General features: G+C 52.6%; 1 protein-coding gene across 5 annotated transcripts; it reads left to right on the forward strand.

The window, feature by feature from the left end:
- The first annotated feature begins 1,627 nt into the window (after positions 1-1,627).
- Zbtb17 (zinc finger and BTB domain containing 17) lies at positions 1,628-20,339 on the forward strand. 5 transcript variants are annotated; one of them, XM_090335746.1, is made up of 16 exons: positions 1,628-1,752; positions 3,186-3,272; positions 15,032-15,221; positions 15,896-16,084; positions 16,780-16,920; positions 17,067-17,192; positions 17,455-17,699; positions 17,776-17,918; positions 18,012-18,312; positions 18,506-18,593; positions 18,784-18,900; positions 18,979-19,099; positions 19,193-19,323; positions 19,457-19,666; positions 19,776-19,865; positions 19,941-20,339. In XM_090335746.1, exons 2-16 carry the CDS (start codon positions 3,189-3,191, stop codon positions 20,222-20,224), a joined length of 2,460 nt encoding a protein of 819 aa, XP_090191872.1. In that variant the 5' UTR covers positions 1,628-1,752; positions 3,186-3,188; the 3' UTR covers positions 20,225-20,339. The 5 variants fall into 5 exon arrangements, with proteins under 5 accessions (XP_090191872.1, XP_090191874.1, XP_090191873.1 ...); XM_090335748.1 differs by having other exon boundaries at positions 1,628-1,731; XM_090335747.1 differs by lacking the exon at positions 1,628-1,752 and adding an exon at positions 2,235-2,542.
- The last annotated feature ends 1,107 nt before the right edge of the window (positions 20,340-21,446 follow it).

Raw genomic sequence — 21,446 nt, forward strand, 5'->3', positions numbered from 1 at the left:
CTTTCAAAATCAAAGTTAAGAGGTCAAGAGCTTTAACCTTAGGGTACCATGACCAAAAACCAAATATCAAAATATCACAGAGAGGTGAAGCAATGCTAATGCCTCTAGTAGCTGGAAGAGGGAGGCCATAGATTCTACCTTTAAAACTTCCAGGGAGGATTCTGGGACACCAGTGACTCATATCTGTACTCCTAGGTACTGAGATCTGAGGATCTAGAGGCTGAGATCTGAGGATCCAGGACTGAGGTTACAAGCCAGCCTGGGCAGGAAAGTCTGTGAAATTCTTTCTTTCTTTTGTGAGTCTTGGGACTTGAACTCTGGGCCTGGGCATTGTCCCTAAGCTCTTCAGCTCAAGGCTACACAACCTGGAGCCACAACCTCACTTCCCCTTTTCTGGTGATTAATTGAAGAGTCTCAAGATCTTTAGAGTAGGGGCTGGCTTTGAACCTTGATCCTCAGATCTCAGTCTCCTAAGTAGCTAGGATTACAGGCCTGTGCCACTGCACCCAGCTCTGGCTTATTGAGATTCTTATCTCTAATTAACAACCAAAAAAGCTTGAAGTGGAGCCCCATAGTTCAGGTGGTAGAACACCAGCCTTGAGCAAGAAAGCTAGGGCACAGTACCCAGGGTCCTGAGTTCAAGCCCCAATGAACTCTTTTTTTTTTTTTTAATTGTCAAGACTGAGAAAGTTATTATTTTTTTTAAGCTGTGCCTTGTTTTCCTCAATGAACCGTATTGCTAGGTATGCATACAGGCCTAGTTAATGAGGCAAATTCTTGTTTCTAGAAGAATTCCAGGAATAAATTAGGAAAAGAATGATCGAATCAAAACTGCTTAATTCTACGACCTCCGGTGAAATCACTGACTCAGGAAGGACCTTCAACGCCGTGTCAGCTTAGCTTCTGAGGACCTGAGGATCTCGGTTCCAAGCGAGCTCGCCAGTGGCAGAGCTGTGGCTCGGGGAGTAAAGCACCGGCCTCGAGTGGAAGAAGAAAGGGCCCTGGGCCCTGAGTTCGAGCCCCAGGGCCACCCTCCCCCGTCCCCCACATTTACCCCTTGGGATAAAGATGATTTAAGGAGAGCCAGGCGCGGTGGCTCTCGCCCGTAACCCTAGCCGCTTAGGAGGCTGAGATCCGAGGATCCCGGTTCAAAGCCAGGCCGGGCGGCGCCAATTAAGCACTGGAGAACCGGAAGTGGGGCTAAGACCGGAAGTGGCGCTGTGGCTGCAAGGATAGGGAGGTAGCCTTGAGCGGCAGAGCTCAGGGACCGCGCCCAGGCCCCGAGTTTTCAAGCTCCACGACCGACCAAAGCAAGTTACTGCGGCCACGCGTGCAATGACGAGCATGCCGGGCCCGGCCGCGGTAAGCGGAGGCGGGGACTGTCGTCTTTGGGGCAGAAAGCCAGGCAGGACTGTACGGGGACGGTTCTAAGCGCAGAAGCGCTGTCATGCAGAACTTTCCCCTCGGCGGCTCTGGGGTGTGAACTCAGGACGACGCTCTCTCCAGGCAGGTGCTCTACCACTTGAGCCTAGAAGATGGAACTGCTGGGTAGCCAGGCGCATGCGCTCATCTGCTGCCGCGCGTCGGGCGCGCGCTCCGCGCATGCGCCGGAAGTCGCAGCCGGGAAGCCGGCGAGGTCGGTTCCGCCCGATTCTAACATGGCGGCGCCCTTTGTCTGCTCTGAAGTGCTGTCGCCGGCCTTCTCGCGGCCGTGATGCACCTCCCTCTGAGGTGGGGTTCGGGACATGGCAGGTGAGGGCCGGCCGGCTCCGCGGTGTGGAGGAGTCCCGGGAGCCGGAGCCAAGGCGCCCGAGGACGGGGCGCGCCGGGACGCCGTGGACGGTTGTGTGGGGGAGGGGAGGGAGGCGGCACGGGACCGGAACCGGGGCCGAGGGGCGCCGCGAGCCCGGCGGGCGGCGGTGGGGCGGCCGGGCCGGGAGCGGACGGCCGGGCCGGCCCCTCGGCGCGGCGCGGGGGCTCGCGTCGCCTCCCGGGCTGGTGACACCTCAGCTGGCCGGCCCTCCGCCCCCGCCGCGGGCTGTCACCGCCCCCTGACCCCGCGCGCCGCGGCGGGTGGGCGCTGCGCGGCCGCGAGGGGGCGCCGGGCCGGGCCGGGCCGGGCCGGGGGGAGGGGGGGCGCGGCGGGCGGCCGGGCGCCGCGGGCCGGGCGCGGCGCCTCATTCATTCCCTCGCTCCTGTCACCGCCCGCCCCGCACCTGCTGGACGCCGCGGGGGAAGTGAGGCCGTCGGGGTCCCGGGGTGGTGCCCGGTTCCCGCGTCCATGCCCGGTCTTGCACTCTATGCTCGCTGGCTCGCTCGCGCCTCAGCTTCCTTAGGGACTGGAGGGGTGGTTCAAGCTGAAGAGCACCTGCCGATCAAGCATAGAAACCTGAGCTCAAACTATAGCACAGCCCCCCTCCCCCAGAAAAGAAAGAAAGAAAAGCACAGGTTATTGTAGCTCTTCCTTCTGAGCGTGCTGAAGATACACTGAAAGCATAGGTGGAAAATAACCTGCAACACTTTTGGCCACAGCGAAGCCTGCGTAAGTGTTGCTAACGTCAACGATCATTAGCACCACGCCCACCCAGGGGTCCAAGACCTCGGCAGGAGACATACACGGAAGCAGGCACTCGGTCTCCCTAAGCTGAAAGGACTACCCTGGCTCTGGAAGCACAAACTGATGATCTCAATCTAGGCGAATGCAGACCTCGGTTCCCTAGAAGGCTGGTTACCTAAAGAATGCTTAGCTGGGTGCCGGTGGCTCGTGGCTGTAATGCTACTTACTCAGGAAGCTGAAATCTGAGGCTACAAGCCAGCCTGGGCAGAAAAGTCACTGCGACTTTTTTTTTCTTTTTTGGTTGGGCTCAGGTCTTGAACCACCAGCACCAGCCTGACTCAGCTTCGTGATTTTTGCTGATCAACATTATGCTTCGTCTTCCATCAGGCTTCAGTTCCAGTGTTGAGACTGGGACTGAGTTTTTCTCATTGTGTCCCCTGTGTGGCATGTCTGTTATGCAGCAGGCCAATGATAATGCAGTCTAGCATTTCTTGAGCACTTAACTTTGTTGTGCCAGGCTCCATGCCAGGTTCTCTGCATTTACCTGTGAATGAAAAAGCTCTTAGGAAACCGAGCAGGAACTGTTCAAGTTCTCACCGGAGTTTTTACTTGGGTGTCTTTGATTCAGGTAATGAGCTGGAGGAAGGGAGCCAAGCTGGAGTTTATGCAGACAAACTGTCAGAAAAGAAGAACCTGGGCGATTTGGAAGTCTGAGGTATGTCTAATACTTTAAGAGCCAAACCTTGAAGTGAATTTTGTCATCCTCTAGACTCCGTGGCATTCCAGTAACCTTTTCTCCTCCTCCTCCTCCCCTTCCTTGTCTCCTTCCACCCTCTTTTTTTCAGTATTGAGGACTGGACTATGAGCCATACTAGCTAAAAAGCATTCTGACACTTGAGCCCTAGCCCTTTTGCATTTTAGTTTTTCAGATAGACTCTCACTCTAACTTTGCCACAGTCCTCCTACCTCTACCTCCCACGTAACTGGAACTACAGGCATGTACCACCATGCCTGGCTTGTGTGTGTGTGTCTGTGGTAGGGGCGTGGCGTGTCCTGGGACTTGAACTCTGGGCCTGGGCGTTGTCCCTGAGCTCTTCAGCTCAAGGCTACCACCCTACCTATTGAGCCACAGTACCACTTCCAGTTTTCTGGGGATTAATGGGAGGTAAGAGTCTCATGGAATTTTTAGTGCCTTTGGCTGGCTTTGAACCGTGATCCTCAGATCTCATTATAGTTTGATGGGAGATCGCTGATACTACTTGGCACTACTTCTCTCCCCTCCCCCACCTAAAAATGCTGTAACCAGCTGGGGGTTGGGGCTCACACTTATAATCCTAGCTAAGATCTCATGAGGCTGAGATCTTAGGATCACAGTTTAAAGCCAGCCTAGACAAGAAAGTTGATCAGTTTCTTAGTGAGACTCTTATTTCCAGTTAACCACCAGAAAACTGGACTGGAGCTGTGGCTTAAAGTGGTACAGGGCTAACCTTGAGCACTTAAAAACTCAGGGACAGTGCTCAGGCCCCTGAGTTCAACCCCCATAACTGACTAAAATAAAATAAAATGCTCTGTGACAGGGTGTAGCTCAGTGATAGAGCTCGTGTGTACCTGTACACCTATGCTTGGGCTTGAACTAAGGGTCTAGTATTCCCTTTAACTATTTAATTTAATTAATTAATTTATTTTTTTTGCCAGTTCTGGGCCTTGAGCTCAGTGCCTGAGCACTGTCCTTGGACTTTCTCAAGGCTAGGGCTGTACCACTTGAACCTCAGCACCACTTCTGGCTTTTTTCTATGTATGTGGTACCAAGGAATCAAACCTGGGTCTTCGTGCATGCTAGGCAAGCACTCTACCACTAGGCTAAACTCCCAGCCCCTCCCTTTAACTTTTTGCCCCAGTTTGGTGCTTTACTTGAGACACAGTTGTACTTCCAGCTCTTTGCTGGTTAAATGGAGATAAGAAACAGCCAGGTCTGGGTTTGAACCTCAGTTCTCAGATCTCAGTCTCCTCAGTAGGTAAGATAATAGGCGCAGGCTATGGTTCAGTTATAGAGCTCTTGTTTAGGAAATGCAAGGCCCTCAGTTCAATCCCCAGAACTATAAATAAAGTAAATAAAATGCTCTGATAATGTCACAACCATTGTAGCTGAAATAAAATAGAAGGATTTTTTTTTTTTTTGCTAGTCCTGGGGCTTGATCTTAGGGCCTGAGCACTGTCCTTCTCAAGGCTGAATATCTTACCACTTCAGCCACAGCACCATTTCCAGCTTTTTCTATGTATGTGGTACCGAGGAATCAAAACTGGGTCTTTGTGCATGCTAGGCAAGCACTCTACCACTAGGCCAAACCTTCAGCCCCTAAAATAAAAGTTTTATTCCCCATCACTTAACAGTATAGAAGTATATAGTCAAGAACTGGTAGAGCAGGTCACCTTGTCATGAGGCCCAGCTGGGAGCAGTGTTTCTTTGATCACGTGGCTCTTGTTCAAATCCAGGCATCCTTCTCATGGTCCAAGATGGTTGCTCCAGCTCCTACCATCATGTATAAGTTCCCAGTGGCAAAAAATAGAATGATAGTAAGGAGTACATACTCATTCCTTTTAAGGTTTGAAAGTTTAAAGAGACATATTTTTGTATTGCGTGGTCACCAAACATAAGCTAGTTATTGCCTCTGGTATGCACCCAGAGAATGAGTCATGCCTTTTCAGTGCTGGAAGAAAAACCAGCTGAGAGATGGGATTACTGAGGTGGGCTGGGCCTGGCTTGAGGGGAAGTTCACTGGACTGGTGAGGGAGGAAGGAAGAGGGGGAATATGGATGGATGGATGGATAGACTCACTCATTCCTTCCTTCCTTCCTTCATTCATTTATCACTTGCTCGCGGCCAGGCCTCTGTCTCTGTATGTCAGGCTGCTGTGGTTTTTGGCAGGTTTATAATGCTTGGGTAGAGAGTTTTCAGGCTTGTCCTCACATGCAGTGTGGACCATGTCTGGTATGTGTCACACTTGGCTTTTTCAGGAGCACAGTGTGCATAAGATTGGGTCCCAGGTGCTCCTAGCCACATGAATAACTATGCCATGCAAAAACTCCATCAAGGCCTGGTCCAAGAGTGAAGGCACACAGGAAGCCTGACCAGCCTGAAGCTGCAGTGGTCCTGGGCACCTGGAAAAGACCAGGTGGCCTATTCCAGACAGTTGGAATCCCCAAGGGATGAGGTGTATGTCAGGGTGACTTGGTGTTGGGTATTGTTCATCACTGTGGGGGGGCTCCTACCTTAAAACATAAAGGTCCAGGTATGTTTTGACACAGGCTCATTGTTCTGGAAATCTCCAGTGATCAGCCTAGGAGTAAGGCCTTTGGGGCAATTGGGTGTGGTATGTCATGTGTGCTTGGCACTGTCACAGACCCTGGTAGGTGTCTATAGTTTAACCATCCCAGAGCCATTAAGGCTGACCTCCATCATGTCATTGGCTCCGGCACGTGGAAAATCGGGGCTTGGGCTTGTTCTACGTGGGAAACAGGAGGCTCTTGAGCTTAGGAAGGAAGCAAAGGCCAAGATGAGAGTTGGAAATCTCTTTGTCTGTCCAGCCCACAACAGGGACAGAAGCCCAGCCTTGGGAATCCAGTGGAGGGAAAACAGGCCAGAAAGCTATCCTAGGGGGTTCGTTGTCACATCCAGTTATGCCAGCTTCTAGTCTTGAAAGGTATGGGGATAGAGACCACTTCCTGTCCTAGATGAAGGCTCTGCTCCAGGCTCACCGCCCCACTTAAGGGGAGCTGGGTCTCCCTAGTACAGAGGCCAACTGCTTAGAGGACACTGCTGTAGGCATTTCTGGTCCCCTCTTGCACCGTAGGCTAACCTTGCTCTACAGTTTCCATGCAGAATAATCGTCAGAAGGAAAAACAGACACTCATCCCCTCCTTATCACCCACTTTACAAAAATGCTACCCTGACCTTACAGGGCACCCATCACTCTGCCATCATGAGCCCCCTTTACCTGTCCTTCTCCTGCTTTCCTTACAGTAATTTTACCACAAGCTGTGTTGCTAAGCAATGTTTCTTTAACTTTGTACAGGGTGTGTGTGTGTGTGTTTGAACTGGGGTTTAAACTCTTGGCCTGGATGTTCCTTTTTCAATCAAGGCTGATACTTTACCACTTGAGCCATACCTCCACTTCCAACATTTTGCTGGTTAATTGGACAAAAGAGTCTCATCGGGGCCAGGAATTTGGCCTAGTGCTTGCCTAGCATGCACGAAAACCTGGGTTCAATTGCTCAGTACCACATACATAGAAAAGGCTGGAAGTGGTGCTGTGGCTCAAGTGGTAGAGCACTAGGCCTTGAGAAAGCCCAAGGATAGTGCTCAGGCCCTGAATTCAAGCCCTGGAGAAAGAAAAAAGAAAAAAAAAAATCTCATGGATTTTCCTGTCTGGGTTGGCTTTCAACTGTGATCCTCAGATCTCAGCTTCCTGAGTAACTGAGATTATAGGCCAAAGCCACTGGTGACTAGCTCTGGCTGTACTTTTTCTTTTTTTCTTTTTTTTTTGATCAGTCAAGGGGCTTGAACTCTGGGCTGTCTCTGAGCTCTGAAGAACTCACCACTAGTGCTCTACTACTTGAGCCACAGCTCCACTTCCAGTTTTCTGGTGGTTAGTTGGAGATAAGAATCTCACAGACTTTCCTGCCTGGGCTGGCTTTGAACTGGGATCCTCAGATCTCAGCCTCCTGAGTAGCTAGGATGACAGGCGTGAGCCACTGGCGCCCAGCTCATTTTTTTTAACTTAATACAAATTTAATATTGTGTTCTTCAGTGACTTTGTTTTTTGTGTAATGTATGTTCTTTCTTTTTTTTTTTTTTTTGTGGGTCATGGGGCTTGAACTCGGCCTGAGCACTGTCCCTGAGCTCTTTAGCTCAAGGCAAACACCCTACCCCTGGGGCCTGGGTGGTGTTCCTGAACTCTTCACCTCAAGGCTACCGCCCTATCCCTTGAGTGACAGCCCCATTTCCTGTTTTCTAGTAACTAACTGGAGATAAGAGGCTCACAGACTAGTGCCCAGCCTGGCTTTGAGATCCTCAGATCTCAGCTCCTGAGTAGCTAGGACTATAGACGTTTGCCACCACACCCAGCTTGCCTAAACTTTTATCTGTAAGTCTTTTGCTTGAGCAGTTCTCCCACCTCAGCCTCATCGATAGTTGGGACGACAGGCACTTGCCACCTCTCCTCAGCTCACACTTGACATTTTTATGATAGCCTTCCAATCCATAAACATGGTATATGTTTGAGCTTATATAACTTCCAAAGTCAGTTTTAATTATTGTCTTTACACTAAACAGTCAAACATCCATCAACATGGTGTATGTTTGGGTTTATGTAACTTACAAAGTCAGTTGTTCCTGAGCTCTTCACCTCAAGGCTACCGCCCTATCCCTTGAGCTACAGCCCCACTTCCCATTTTCTAGTGATTAATTGGAAATAAGAGTCTCATGGTCTTTTGTGCCTGGGAGGGCTTTGAACCTTGATTCTCAGATCTGAGCCTCCTGAGTAACTAGGGTTACAGGCGTGAGCCACCACCATACCCAGCACAAAGTCAGTTTTAATTATTGTCTTCACACTAAACAAACAGTGGAAGACAGCCAAACACCTAAGTTTTTTGATGCAGGGTCCCACCATTGAGCCCAGGCTGGTCTAGAACTCACCCTCAGCCTCCTGAGTGCTAGGCTCATGGGCTGGGACTGCCATGCATTAAGTCTCCACTCCCCCCTTTGCTTTTATTCTGCAGATGTATAGTTCAGTTCTCCGAGAAGTTTTCCAAGATGTCTTTAGCTCTGAATGTATTTAGGTTTCCTCACTTCCCTCCCTCCTCTTTCTTGCAGCTTATACCTTCCTTCTGGGTCACATCACATCTGCCTGAGGGCTTTTGTGGTAATCGATGGATGGGGGCCAGAGTGCATGTGGGGGCCAGCTTGGGGTTACGTTTCTCAGGGAAGCTTTCTTCCTCCTCCACGTCCTGCTAGATCCTCCCTATCTTCACCTCTGTGTAGCCAGAGTAACAGGTAAGAGCCACTGGCCCTTGGCCTGGATTCTCAGTCTTTAGGAGGAGCCTGGGACGAGTTCTGCTTTGGAGTTGCCATGCCCTGACACCAAGCTTTGTGGTATTGTCACAGCTGTCTCCTTTCTCAGTGAAGTCTTTCTTTTTCTTTGTAGAAAGGAGGAGGCAATGCCTGGCATTGAGTGTCGAGCACCTAGGCTTTGAACTGTTTACCAGAAGTAGAGTGAGCACTGGGGCCAGTGGGACCCTTTCCTGGTCTTTTCTAGCATGTTGAAACCATCTAGAGGGGTGTTGGGTTGTTGGTGAGGTGTTTACATCTATACTCATGGGGTTTGTGTGCATTGTGATTTGTGTGTGTTTATTTGTGTGCACGTGTGCATGCCAGTCTTTGGGCTTGAACTTAGGGCCTGGGTACTGTCCCCAAGGCAAGCATTCTACCACTTGAGCTACAGCTCTACTTATGGCTTTTTGCTGGCTAACTGGAAGGAGGTAAGAGTCTCACAGACTTTCTTGCTCCAGCTAGCTTCGAATCTCTACCCTCAGATCTCAGCCTCCTGAGGATTAGTTGGGATTACAGGTGTGAGCCTCTGGCATCCAGCTGTGCATCTGTTCAGAAGGTCATTTGGATAAGACTGGGCAGCAGAGCCTCTTTCCTCCAGATTTAGTCAATATTGCTAACACAGTTTGCATGTAGCACAGGTTTACAGCAGTTTTACATTGGAGAAACTTTCCAAGTCAGAGATCTGCACACCCCTGTCTTTGAGCCTCAATTAACCCTGATGGGCTCTGAGTCTGGAGGCTACTGCTGGTCCCAGAGTCATCCGTGGAGGGCAGTATGTGGGCCTGAAGCTCCCAGGAGAAGAACTCCAGCGTTTGTGTGCCCACCAGGAACGTGCTACCTGTCTCTCGGGGGAAGTGGCTCCAAAGGGATTTCTGCTCATAGAATTTTCTTGAATGATACATTCTCTGTGCAAATTACCATTATTTTCATCTCTCTCAAGAAAATGTTTGTCCTGTTGAGAAGTTTGTACTCACCAGGTGTTTTGAAAATGTCTTAGAGGTTTTATGGCAGATAGTCATGAATAGAAATGAAAGAATTGGACCTCTGACTCTCTTGGTTCTCTTCCCCCCCACCCAGTCTTTGTTTCCTCTGTTTTAATTTTTTAATGGAGAATATTTACAAGTAATGAACAGGAAATTATTGAGAATTGTGCCCATCTCCTCTGCCCTCATCCACTGGGAGAAGTCCCATTACCACTTTCTTGTACACCTAACATGTGGTGTCTGTTCCCATGAATAAGTCAGCTAGGTACCTTGCCAGGGCTGTGGTCCTGCATAGCCAGTGTATGCTAGATGGCTCTGAACACCCTGGAAGAGGCACTCCAAACCTTCAAGAATATTATATATATATATTTTTTTTTTTGAGAAGGGACAGGTGCCATGAACTCAGGGCCTGGGCACTAAGCTTCTTTTGCTGAAGGTTAACACTACCACTTGAGCCACAGCACCACTTCCGCCTCTTTCTGTTTATGTAGTGCTGTGGAATCAAACCTAGGGCTTCATGCATGCTAGGCAAGCATTCTACCACTAAGCCACATTCCCGGCTGCTCCTATAACGGTATTTCATGGCAGAGCCCTTGGCCAAATGGCTCATTAACCCAGGAAGAGTGTGGTAGGATCCGAGTATGGTAGCATATACCTGCAATCCCAGTACTCTGGCAGCCAAGACAAAAGCAGTACAGGTTTGAGTCTGGTTGACATTGTGGTGAGACCTTGTCTTTAAATTAACAAACAAGGTGTGTTGAATTATGGACACAGCTAAATCCTTCCAGTGCCAGCAGGGATGGCATTGTCCCATTTTTCACATCCCAAGGGACTTCCCAGCATGCTTGTTACCTTCAGTCTTCACCTTTGACCCCTAGGTGCTTGCCCTCAGCCTTCCTCTGTGCTGTGGCTGCTCCCATCTGTCTTCCTGTCAACCTGCACCAGGAGCTCACTCCACAGCCAATGCTTTCCTGTGTCAATCAGTGTCCTTCCTGCCTTTCTTTGCTTGACTTTTTCTTCCTTTCACTCCTCCCCTAACATGCTAGACAAGCGCGCTCCCCCCAACCACCCCGGAACTCGCAGGTGTTTAGACACATCAGGTGCCCTGTCCTCCTTGGTGATACTTGTCCCTTGGTTGTCTCTCTCCCCTAGCAGGAAGTCTTCCTCAAGCTTTGAGCCACTGCTGCTGCCACAGGAACTCACCTGGAGCCTCTGGCGCACTTCCCTTTTGTCAATGGTATGATCCCAAACTTGTGATAGAAAAGGTTCTAGTTCCACTTTGCCAGTGTTGGAGCAGCACTTCCTGCCCACTGTGGACCTGCTGAGTCTTCAGGGTCATCTGATCGTGATGGCTTCCTATTTGTCTAAAATCAGGCATCTTCTTGAGTCAGTGGTTAGGTATTATTGCACACATTTGAACACAAGTGCTGGTCTCTTTCCTTGATCCAGTATCCATGACCTTAATCGCCATCTCCTCTAAATGAACGTTTCAGCCTTAGCTGCCCTGAACAGAGCTCCTTGTTCCCCAAGGGTCCCTGCCCCCATTCCTCCTCCCCTGGGATGAGATGCCATCCCCCGGCCAGCTTCTTAGGCCAGAACTTTGAGCAGGATCCTTGGCTTCTTGACTAGTCAAACCATCTCCCTAATCTGAGCCCTACATCTGCCACCAAGGTGAGGCCATCGCACCGCTCACTCCCCACTCTAGTGGCTCGCTTGCTGTCCATTCTTTCCCCCTGCAAGGGCCCCTTGAAAGTGCCCTGCTCTGTTCTCAACTCCCAGAGCCAAGGCATTCAGAAGAAACTCCAAAGCAGTGTTCCTTAGGCTCTGAGAGAGCTCAACTTCTGCTCTTACCAGCTTCAGCTCCTCTCCCTGCCCACCTGCCTACCCCTCTCCAACACACCAACCCTTCACCCAAGATTAACCTGCCAAGGCCTTGACATCTGCTCTTTTTGTGTCCATAATGGTCTCTGGGTTTATAGTGGTATGGCTCAATCTGGCATTTCATTCAGGTCTTAAGGCTACCTCCTCAAAGAAGTCCTCCTTGTTCCCTTCCTTAATTATCAAATAGCCTCGCCTCTGCTCCCACAGCACTTAGTGTACCCGAGGACACATATTGAGTTAGAACCTGTCTTCCCCAGTATACCTGAGGACACATTGATTTAGAACCTGTCTTTCCCAGCTCCCAGCTCTGATGCAGTACCACAGATGCACACATGGAGGCGCTCGTTAACTGCTTATGAAACCACTGGTCTTTGTACTTGTTAATTTATGGGCTGTGGAGCTGCAGAGGACAGTACCATAAAGCGGGTAATTTATAAAGAAAAATAATTTCTCAGAATTCTGGTAAATTCAATATCAAAGTGCTGGCATCCAACGAAGAATTTTATGCCATGTCCCTCCATGATAGAAATCAGAAGAACAGCCAAAGTACAAGCCAGAGCATGGAGGACAGAACTCCCATCTTTTTTCCTTTTTTTGTCAGTTGTGGGACTTGAACTCTGTGCCTGGCCACTGTCCCTGAACTCTTGAGCTCACTGCGCCACTTGTGGTTTTCTCGTGGCTAATTGGAGATAAGTCTCATGGACTTTAGTGCCAGGACTGGCTTTGGATCACTATCCTTAGATATTACAGGCATGAGCCACTGTGCCCCAGCTGAACTCCATCTTTTTATCAGGAGCACTCTCTAGTCCTGCCAGTGGGAATCTATGTGTAAGAACAGAACTCCATAGCTAATCTTCTTCAAGTAACCACCTCTTCCCTTTACCTTTTGGGACAAGTTCTTCCTATGTGGCCTAGGCTAGTCTTGAACTTGTGACCCTCCTGCTTTAGGTTACTGAGTGCTGGGATAACAGGTGTATACCTCCATACCCAGTAAAGTCTGACCTCTTCATATTATTACACTGGCAATTAAATTTCCACATGAGTTTGGAATGGACATACATTCAAATATTTTACATATAGTGTCATTAATAGAACAGAAATTTATGTCTCAGAGTGACTTTTTGTCCCTTATTTGCTTAGTTACCAAGTACCAAAAGTAAAGCTGTCATTTCATAAGGATCAAAGGAATATGTTGACATCAAGTTTGTCATACTCAGAAAGACCAAAATCTCTATCTCTTCCATCTGTAAGTGCTCAAGAGTAGAGCCCTAAGGCATGGTGGCTTACACCTGTAACTTTAGCTATTCAGGAGGCTAAAATCTAAGGATCGTGGTTCAAAGCCAGTCTGGGCACTAAAAAGTCTGGGCATTACAGGGTATGATCTGAGCCTGGTGCAGTGGTTCACGCCTGTAATCCTAGTTACTCAGGAGGCTGAGATCTGTGGATCAAGATTCAAAGCCAGCCCAGACCCAAAAGAACCTGAGACTCATCTTCAATTAACCTCTAGAAAATGGAAAGTGGGGCTTGGCTCGAGGTTAGGGAGGTAGCCTTGAGCTGAAGAGCTCAGGGACAGTGCCCAGGCCAAGTTCAAGATCCATGACCTACAAAAAAAAAAAGTCCACCACAAGGTAGAGACTTGGGTGACCTGCAGAGCTGACCTGTGCTGACATGAGAGGGCATGACTCCCACCCACTCACCCTAGCCAGCCATACATGAAGCCCGCACAGGAGCAGCCTGGGCTGCCACAAATGTCCTCAAGTGTCCCTCTCGTTGTCCAGGAGCATCCCAGAGCAGCTGTGGCAGACCTGATCTCAGAGGAGAGGTTCACACCTGTTCAGGAGGGACTGGTAGAGAAGCTCCACCACTGCACAGACCCTGGGCTGGGGTGCCACCAACTGTGCCCTCTCAACCATAGTATGTTCTCAGACTTTTTATTTGAAACATTCCAGAGTTGGTTTGGTTCTTTCTAGAAGGCAAAGAACTTGTTTCCCTGGAAAATTGCCCATTTTAAGACAGACTGCAGAGGTGCTAGGTGGCAGAACTGCTGCTCTAGTACTTATGGTCATGGTCTATGTAGCTCCTAATTCAGCACTAGGCTTAACAGTTTGGGGTGTCCGGGTGACATCCCAAAGGATGAGGAGCTTGGCAGAGAAACTGTGCCAACAAGCAGCTCTTGGGATCAGGATTGGAGTTGTTGTGCCTTCTGGCAGATTCACCAGGTCAGAGGTTTCTGGAAGCAGGGGCCTCCTCAGCTTTATGCCATTCCCTGAGCCTATAAGTCATAGGTCTGATTTTGTTGGGCATAGGAGTTTTCAGTCATGGAGGCCATGTGTCAGGGACTGAGTTCAAAATGATCTGGTGATCAAAGAGCTACCTTGTCATCTTCCTGAACAGATCTGTCACCTGTCCATGACAGAAAGAGGAAAATGTGAGCAAAATGAGTCATCTGAAAGCTAGGTATATCCAGGAGAACATTTGCCTTTTATTCTCAAGATTACAGTCGGTTCTTTTTGAATAGTGTTAAACTGACCCCGTGTTTTCTTTATTGAAATGATGACTCCATTGTTTGTGTTTGTCTCTTTTCTCCTTTGACTCTTTAAAAAGATGTGTGGGGGCCAGGAGTTTGGCTTAGTGGTAGAGTGCTTGCCTAGTATTCATGAAGACCCAGGTTCGATTCCTAGGTACCGCCATACAGAGAAAAAGCCAGAAGTGGTGCTGTGGCTCAAGTGGTAGAGCTGTACCCTTGAGAAAGCCCATTGACTGTGTCCAGGCCCTGAGTTCAAGCCCTGGAACTGGGGGGGGAGGGGGATGACATTGGGGCTGGGAGTTTGGCCTATTGATAGAGTGCTTGCCTAACATACATGAAGACCTGGGTTCAATTCCTCGGTACCATGTACATAGAAAAAACATGGAAGTGGTTCTGTGACAAGCCTTGAGAAAGCCCAAGGACAGTGCTCAAGCTCCAGAACTGGACCAAAAAAAAAAAAAAAAGACATCATTACGTTGCAAGATAAAAAGAATGGCTATTTTCGTGGTGGTCCCTCAATACTTAGTGTGCACACACCCATCCTGAGGCTTGAGCTCAGGGTATAGACACTGAGGACACTGTCCCTACATTTCTTTCTTTTTTGCTCAAGGCTGATGTTCTACCACTTGAGTCACAGTTCCACTTCCAGCTTTTTGGTAATTAATTGGAGATGAGTCTCACAAACCTTCCTGCCCTGAGTGTCTTCAAACCATTATCCTCAGATCTCAGCCTCCTCCCTCAGTACTTTTTGATTTGGGGAACCTCTTATGTTCAGTAACCCAAGTGGTCCATGGTAGATTGCTGTAGCTATTTGGAGTTCTCTGCCCGCCCTTGGTGGAAATGCCCCTCCTTTGTTTCAGTGTTCCCCTCCCTGTGTGTCTCACCTGGGGACTGGGCTGTGCAGTCTGGAGAGCAGGTGCTTGTCCCATGCTCACAGAGGCGCTGTGGCTCTTACAGCCATGGACTTCCCCCAGCACAGCCAGCACGTCCTGGAGCAGCTGAACCAGCAGCGGCAGCTGGGGCTTTTGTGTGACTGCACCTTTGTGGTGGATGGTGTTGACTTTAAGGCCCACAAGGCAGTGCTGGCCGCCTGCAGCGAGTACTTCAAGATGCTCTTCGTGGACCAGAAGGACGTGGTACACCTAGACATCAGTAACGCGGCAGGTACCCCGTTGGGGCGAGGGAAAACTTGTGGAGGCTGGAAGCTGTGGCCAGCCTGGGTCATACAAGGCCCTTCTGGGGTCCCAGGCCTTGCACACAAACTTTGGGCCCTGAGCCTGTGGGTATCAAGTTCCTGCTGTCTTTTGGGTCAATTTGGAATGGAGTAGTAAGAGGAGAACTGGCAACTGAGCTCATGGTAAGCCACATGATAGGCCACGGCTAACAGGGCACAAGTCTCACTAGGAAGACAGAACGGGCAGACCCAGGTAGCAGCCCTGGGGTCACTATTGTGGGCTGATCAGCAGTGCTGATCGATGGCTACAACAGAGCAGCCTGGCCTGGGGCAGACCTGGCAAATGAGGAAGGACTGGGCTGGTCCAGGATTTGGGCTCCAGCCCAGCCTGATGAGAGACACTGTGAGAATGTCAGACCCCCAGAGGTCAACTAGAGTTGGTGGCAGAGCAAGGAAGCCAGCATCAGGTTGGAACCTTGTTCCATAAAGTGCAGTGCTGGGTTGCTGGGGCGGGGGGCAAGTATTCCTACCTCTTCTTGGTGTGACTGGGAGCGGGTGACCACACCAGTGGAGGCTTGCCATGTAGCTTTCTAGAAGCCTTTAATCCTGCCATTGAGTGGAGGGCCCCTGTGGTGGGTCTGTGATGGCATACTGTCCTCGGCAGGCCTGGGGCAGGTGCTGGAGTTCATGTACACAGCCAAGCTGAGCCTGAGCCCGGAGAACGTGGATGATGTGCTGGCCGTGGCCAGCTTCCTCCAGATGCAGGACATCATCACAGCCTGCCACGCACTCAAGTCATTCACTGAGCCCGCCAGCAGCCCCGGGGAGAACGCAGGGCCTTCAGCCAGGGAAGGTAAAATTCCTGACAGGCTGTTCACGAGAGGTGGCCTAAGAACCTAGCTTCTTACTTATTTTTGCAGTACTGGGATTTGAATTCAGGGCTGTGTTTGTGCCCTCTGCAGTCTGAAATCTGGCTTTTGATGATGCCTGCTTCTGCCTCCAGCTCACCTCCCTGAATCTTAGTTTCCTGCCTCAGCTTTACCTTGGGTGTCACAATTTGGAAGGGCCCTTGGTCCTATCCTTTTCCAACTCTTGGCAGCAGAAGATGGGAGCCATGCCTGAGTCACTGCCAGCACTCGTGGGCAGAACCAGCTCCTAAACCCTCCCATAGCTGTTTTCCCCTCACTTCCTTCCTCTCCTTGGCAGCTGAGGAGTGCCTTCAGATGCCTGTGTGGGTCAAACCAGGGCCCCTTCAGTGGACCATGCCCCTCCCTTCCCAGCCCTGCCCTCTGCCAGTCCCTGCTGCCATGTGAGGTCTGTCCCTCTCTGAGGCTGCTCTTCTGTCTCACCAAAGCATGAGCTGCCATGCTGAATTCCCAGGGCCAGCACAGCGGGCATGGAAACAAAACAAACTAGATATGTAGGCTCAGGGCGGACCAAAAAGACCTGGCAGGTTTCTAGGTCACTGCCCCCCCCCCCCCAATCTTCAACCCATCTCTCCCAGGCAGTGGGGTGGGAAATGGCAGGCCTGCCCTGTTCCATCTCTAGGAGCAGATAAGAGAGCCAAAGAGGAGAAAGCCACAGCCGCTGCGCTGAGCAGGCTGGACCAGGCAAGGAGCAGTGTGCCCACAGGCCTGGGCAGGGAGCCCAAAGAGGAGCGGGGCGGCCAAGCCAAGAGTGCAGCCAGCGGTGAGTTGTGTCAGGCGATCAGGCCTGGGAAGCGAGGGCCGGAGGTGAACTTAGCAGTCCACAGCGGCCAGGCAGACCCCGCCTTTCCTGTGCAGTCACCGCACAGCTGAGACGCTATTCCCAACCTTGCCTCTGGTGCCCTGCAGGTGCAGAGCAGACGGAGAAGGCCGATGTCCCCCGGGGACCCCCGTCCGTGGAGCTCAAGCCAGGCCCCACCAGCAGCATGGCTGCCGCAGAAGCAGAGGCTGCCTTGTCAGAGAGCTCCGGGCAAGGTGCCCCCTTCCCAGCCCACTCCCCATCTCCCCTCTCTCAATCTTGAATTCATTGTCAAGGTTAAACACCTACCTGGGCCATGATTCTTTACCATAGCCCAGAGCTGGCCACCCACAGACGGTGCCTTGCATCCATCCCCAGCTGGCTAAGGCTCCAAGTAATGACTTCCCTGGTCTTGGGAACCCCCCTCCCCAATATGCCAAGTACCCCGACAAGGAGAACCGGGCCGGGCCCCAGGGGTGCTGTGCCCTTGTCTTGTAGAAATGGAGGTAGAACCGGCCAGCAAAGGGGCAGAGCATGAAGATAAGGTGCCAAAGCCTGGTATGGTGAAGGACGAGCAGCCGCCGCTGGAGAATGGAGACGGCGAGGGCCCAGAGGACACCGAGGGGTCAGCGGGCACTGACTCGGGGCAGGAGCTAGGCTCGGACCCCCGGAGCCTGCGCTCAGGCACCTACGGGGACCGCACGGAGTCCAAGGCCTACGGCTCCGTCATCCACAAGTGCGAGGTGCGGGCCAGGGGCGGGCGGCGCCCCCTCACCCCCGGCCCCGCCACCCCTCATGCGTCCTTGTTCTGCCCCGCAGGACTGTGGAAAGGAATTCACACACACGGGCAACTTCAAGCGGCACATCCGCATCCACACGGGTGAGAAGCCCTTCTCGTGCCGTGAGTGCAGCAAGGCCTTTTCGGACCCCGCCGCCTGCAAGGCCCACGAGAAGACGCATAGGTACGGCCAGGTGCCACGCCGCACCCCCGGATGCCACCCCACACCCCCGGCCACCTCCCACCTACGAGCCCCCTGCCGCCCTGGTCCCCGCAGCCCCCTGAAGCCATACGGCTGCGAGGAGTGTGGCAAGAGCTACCGGCTCATCAGCCTGCTGAACCTGCACAAGAAGCGGCACTCGGGCGAGGCCCGCTACCGCTGCGGCGACTGCGGCAAGCTCTTCACCACCTCCGGCAACCTCAAGCGGCACCAGCTGGTTCACAGCGGGGAGAAGCCGTACCAGTGCGACTACTGCGGCCGCTCCTTCTCGGACCCCACATCCAAGATGCGCCACCTGGAGACGCACGACACGGACAAGGAGCACAAGTGCCCGCACTGTGACAAGAAGTTTAACCAGGTGTGGAGGGGTGTCTGTGGACGTGTGCGTGGATGCATGTGTACAGGGACTCCCCAAGGAAGGCCCTGGAGGGCTGGTTGAGCTGGGGTGGAATGCAGCGGGAGGCCAGGCAGGGGGTCATGGGCCGAGGTGGGAGAGGCCGGGAGCCCGAGGCCGTGCTCTGTGGGGCCTTCTGAGCCCCTACCTGGTGCAGGTGGGGAATCTGAAGGCCCACCTGAAGATCCACATTGCCGACGGGCCCCTCAAGTGCCGGGAGTGCGGGAAGCAGTTCACCACCTCAGGTAGGCCCCACTCCCCGCCGTGTCTGCCTCCACCCGCACCTCCTCTGGTCCATCACACCCTGGCCCTTGCCCGGCCCTGCCCTCACTCACTCCACCCCACCATGCTCCCACTCCACCCACGCCCTCGTTCTCCCTGGCCACGCTCCCATGCCCTAGGTCTCACCAGCCCCCCTACCCACACCCCGCACAGGGAACCTCAAGCGGCACCTGCGGATCCACAGCGGGGAGAAGCCATACGTGTGCATCCACTGCCAAAGGCAGTTTGCAGACCCCGGCGCGCTGCAGCGGCATGTCCGGATCCACACGGGTGGGTGGCCAAGCCAATCCGGGGGGAGCAAGAGGGGCAGAGGCGGGTGCCAACGCACTTCCCTGCCTCTCTCCCCAGGAGAGAAGCCGTGCCAATGCGTCATCTGTGGCAAGGCCTTCACCCAGGCCAGCTCTCTCATCGCCCACGTGCGCCAGCACACTGGGGAGAAGCCCTACGTCTGCGAACGCTGCGGCAAGAGGTGCTGCCCACCCCGCTCCCTGCACCCCGGCGTCGGGGGCCCAGGCCCTGCTCCCCGCTGCTAGGCCGGCCAGCGCGAACCCTTGCCTTGCAGATTTGTCCAGTCCAGCCAGTTGGCCAATCACATCCGACACCATGACAACATCCGCCCACACAAGTGCAGCGTGTGCAGCAAGGCGTTCGTGAACGTGGGGGACCTGTCCAAGCACATCATCATCCACACTGGTGAGCACCACCTGCCCAGCCTTCGCTGCTGGCGCCCTGGTGACTGGCCTGGTGTCCAGCGGGAAAGCTGGGGTGCTGGGGCTATGCAGGGAAGAGGCCTCCCACAGCCCCCTATTGCCCCTCCCCGAGGCAGGAGAGAAGCCTTACCTCTGTGACAAGTGCGGCAGAGGGTTCAACCGTGTGGACAACCTGCGCTCCCACGTGAAGACGGTGCACCAGGGCAAGGCGGGCATCAAGATCCTGGAGCCCGAGGAGGGCGGCGAGGTCAGCGTGGTCACTGTGGATGACATGGTCACGCTGGCCACGGAGGCACTGGCAGCGACTGCAGTCACCCAACTCACAGGTGTGGGCTGCTGACAGCAGGGGGGTAGGGGGGCAGGCAGCTGACCTGGGGTGGCAGTGGTGGGTTGGTGGATGCCTTTGACTCAGGCCCTGCTGACTAATGCCCTCAGTGGTGCCAGTGGGGGCTGCAGTGACAGCTGATGAAACCGAAGTACTTAAAGCAGAGATCAGCAAGGCGGTGAAGCAGGTGCAGGAGGAAGGTGAGAGGGGCACCCGGGGTGTGGACGTGGGTGGACCCAGAGCCTTTCCCACTTACTACAGCCTCGCCTCCACAGACCCCAACACCCACATCCTCTATGCCTGTGATTCCTGTGGGGACAAATTTCTGGATGCCAACAGTCTGGCCCAGCATGTTCGGATCCACACGGCCCAGGCACTGGTCATGTTCCAGACCGACGCAGACTTCTACCAGCAGTACGGGCCAGGCAGCACATGGCCTGCTGGGCAGGTGCTGCAGGCTGGGGATCTGGTCTTCCGCCCTCGGGATGGTGCCGAGGGACAGCCCGCACTGGCAGAGACCCCACCTACAGCTTCTGAGTGCCCACCACCTGCTGAGTGAGCAGGCAGCCCTTCTCCTGACCGTTTATTTAAGGATGGATGGCACCCTAGAACTGAGATGGGTGACCCTCGCCCCTTCCCCTTTCCTAGAAAGAATAAATTTGATTATTTTCTAATGCTGCCTTTAGGTCCCTGTGGAGGGAGTGGGAGGGTTGCCAGCAGCTATGGCTGGTGCCACAAAAAGGCTATAACACCCAGACCAACCGAGGGAGTCCTGCACTCTATTCCTCCTGCAGAATGAGCGGAGCCCAGAATCTCAATGTGGCCCAGGCTGAGGTGTGGGACAAACCTCGTCCCAATACACCAGATTATATATACTCTCCTCAAGGCAGTGTTGTTACCCTGTACCCTCCCCCTCTGCCTGCTGGCTTAGAAAGGGGCAGCAGGAGGATCAAAACTGCCCAGAGAACCCAGCGCCTCAAGCCTTCAGTGGCTTTACCCGCTGGCTGCTTCTAGGCTAGGTTTATGCCAGGCCTAACAGGCCATCCAGGGCAACATTACAGCTTTGTGCTTAGTTCAGCCACCCTGCTGGAGCAGAGACCAAGCCAATACCCTGTATGTGTATGTGTGTGCACATGCGCACACACACACATACACATGCTGGTAATGGAGCTTGAACTCAGGGCCTTGTGACTTCCCTTAGTTTTTTCACTCAAGGATAGTACTCAAGCACAAGAGCTTTTTGGTGGTCATTTGGATGTACCTGTCTCACCTTGCGGGACTTTTCTGCCCAGGTTGCCTTGGAAGACTATCTTTACAGACGTGAGCCATATGTCCAGGTGCTGACAATGCAATCCTTTAGAAGCATTTACTTGCCATGGTAGGTGCTCTGTCACCAGTCCCCTGGAGGGACTGGAAGTAGCGGCCTGGAGCTTTTGGTGAGCTCACAGTAAGCAAGGCTATCTGTCCCCTCTCCCCCCAAGCCTGGAGTTAAGTCCATGGCTTGTAGTAGCTGGGACCCTTCCTTCCTAAGCCTGTAGGTGCACCGCTGAGGGTAAGATGTTTCTGAACCCTGTGGTTTCACAACTCAACTTCAAGAGAACCTAGACCTATCCCCTCACCCTCCTGTCTGCGTGGGAGCCTCTGGTGTCACACAGGGAGAAAGGAAGGGAACCCTTAGTCTGCGCAAGCCTAAGAGGCTTCCAGTTTGCTGGGTGTGCGTGTTTCTGTATCAAGACCCAAAGTGCCTTCCACAATGCCTAAGGACCAATGGGTGAGGAATG

The sequence above is a fragment of the Megascapheus bottae genome, chromosome 6 (genome assembly GCF_031878675.1).
Source record: "Megascapheus bottae isolate mThoBot1 chromosome 6, mThoBot2.hap1, whole genome shotgun sequence".
Classification (NCBI taxonomy): Eukaryota; Metazoa; Chordata; class Mammalia; order Rodentia; family Geomyidae; genus Megascapheus; species Megascapheus bottae.

Bases quoted from the DNA above. Each gene is read 5' to 3' on its own strand.
- Zbtb17 (XM_090335746.1), top strand. From the start codon at position 3,189: ATGAGCTGGAGGAAGGGAGCCAAGCTGGAGTTTATGCAGACAAACTGT. The intron at 16,085-16,779 runs GTAAAATTCCTG...TTCCATCTCTAG, and splicing joins AGGGCCTTCAGCCAGGGAAG to GAGCAGATAAGAGAGCCAAA. The intron at 18,313-18,505 runs GTGTGGAGGGGT...TACCTGGTGCAG, and splicing joins GTGACAAGAAGTTTAACCAG to GTGGGGAATCTGAAGGCCCA.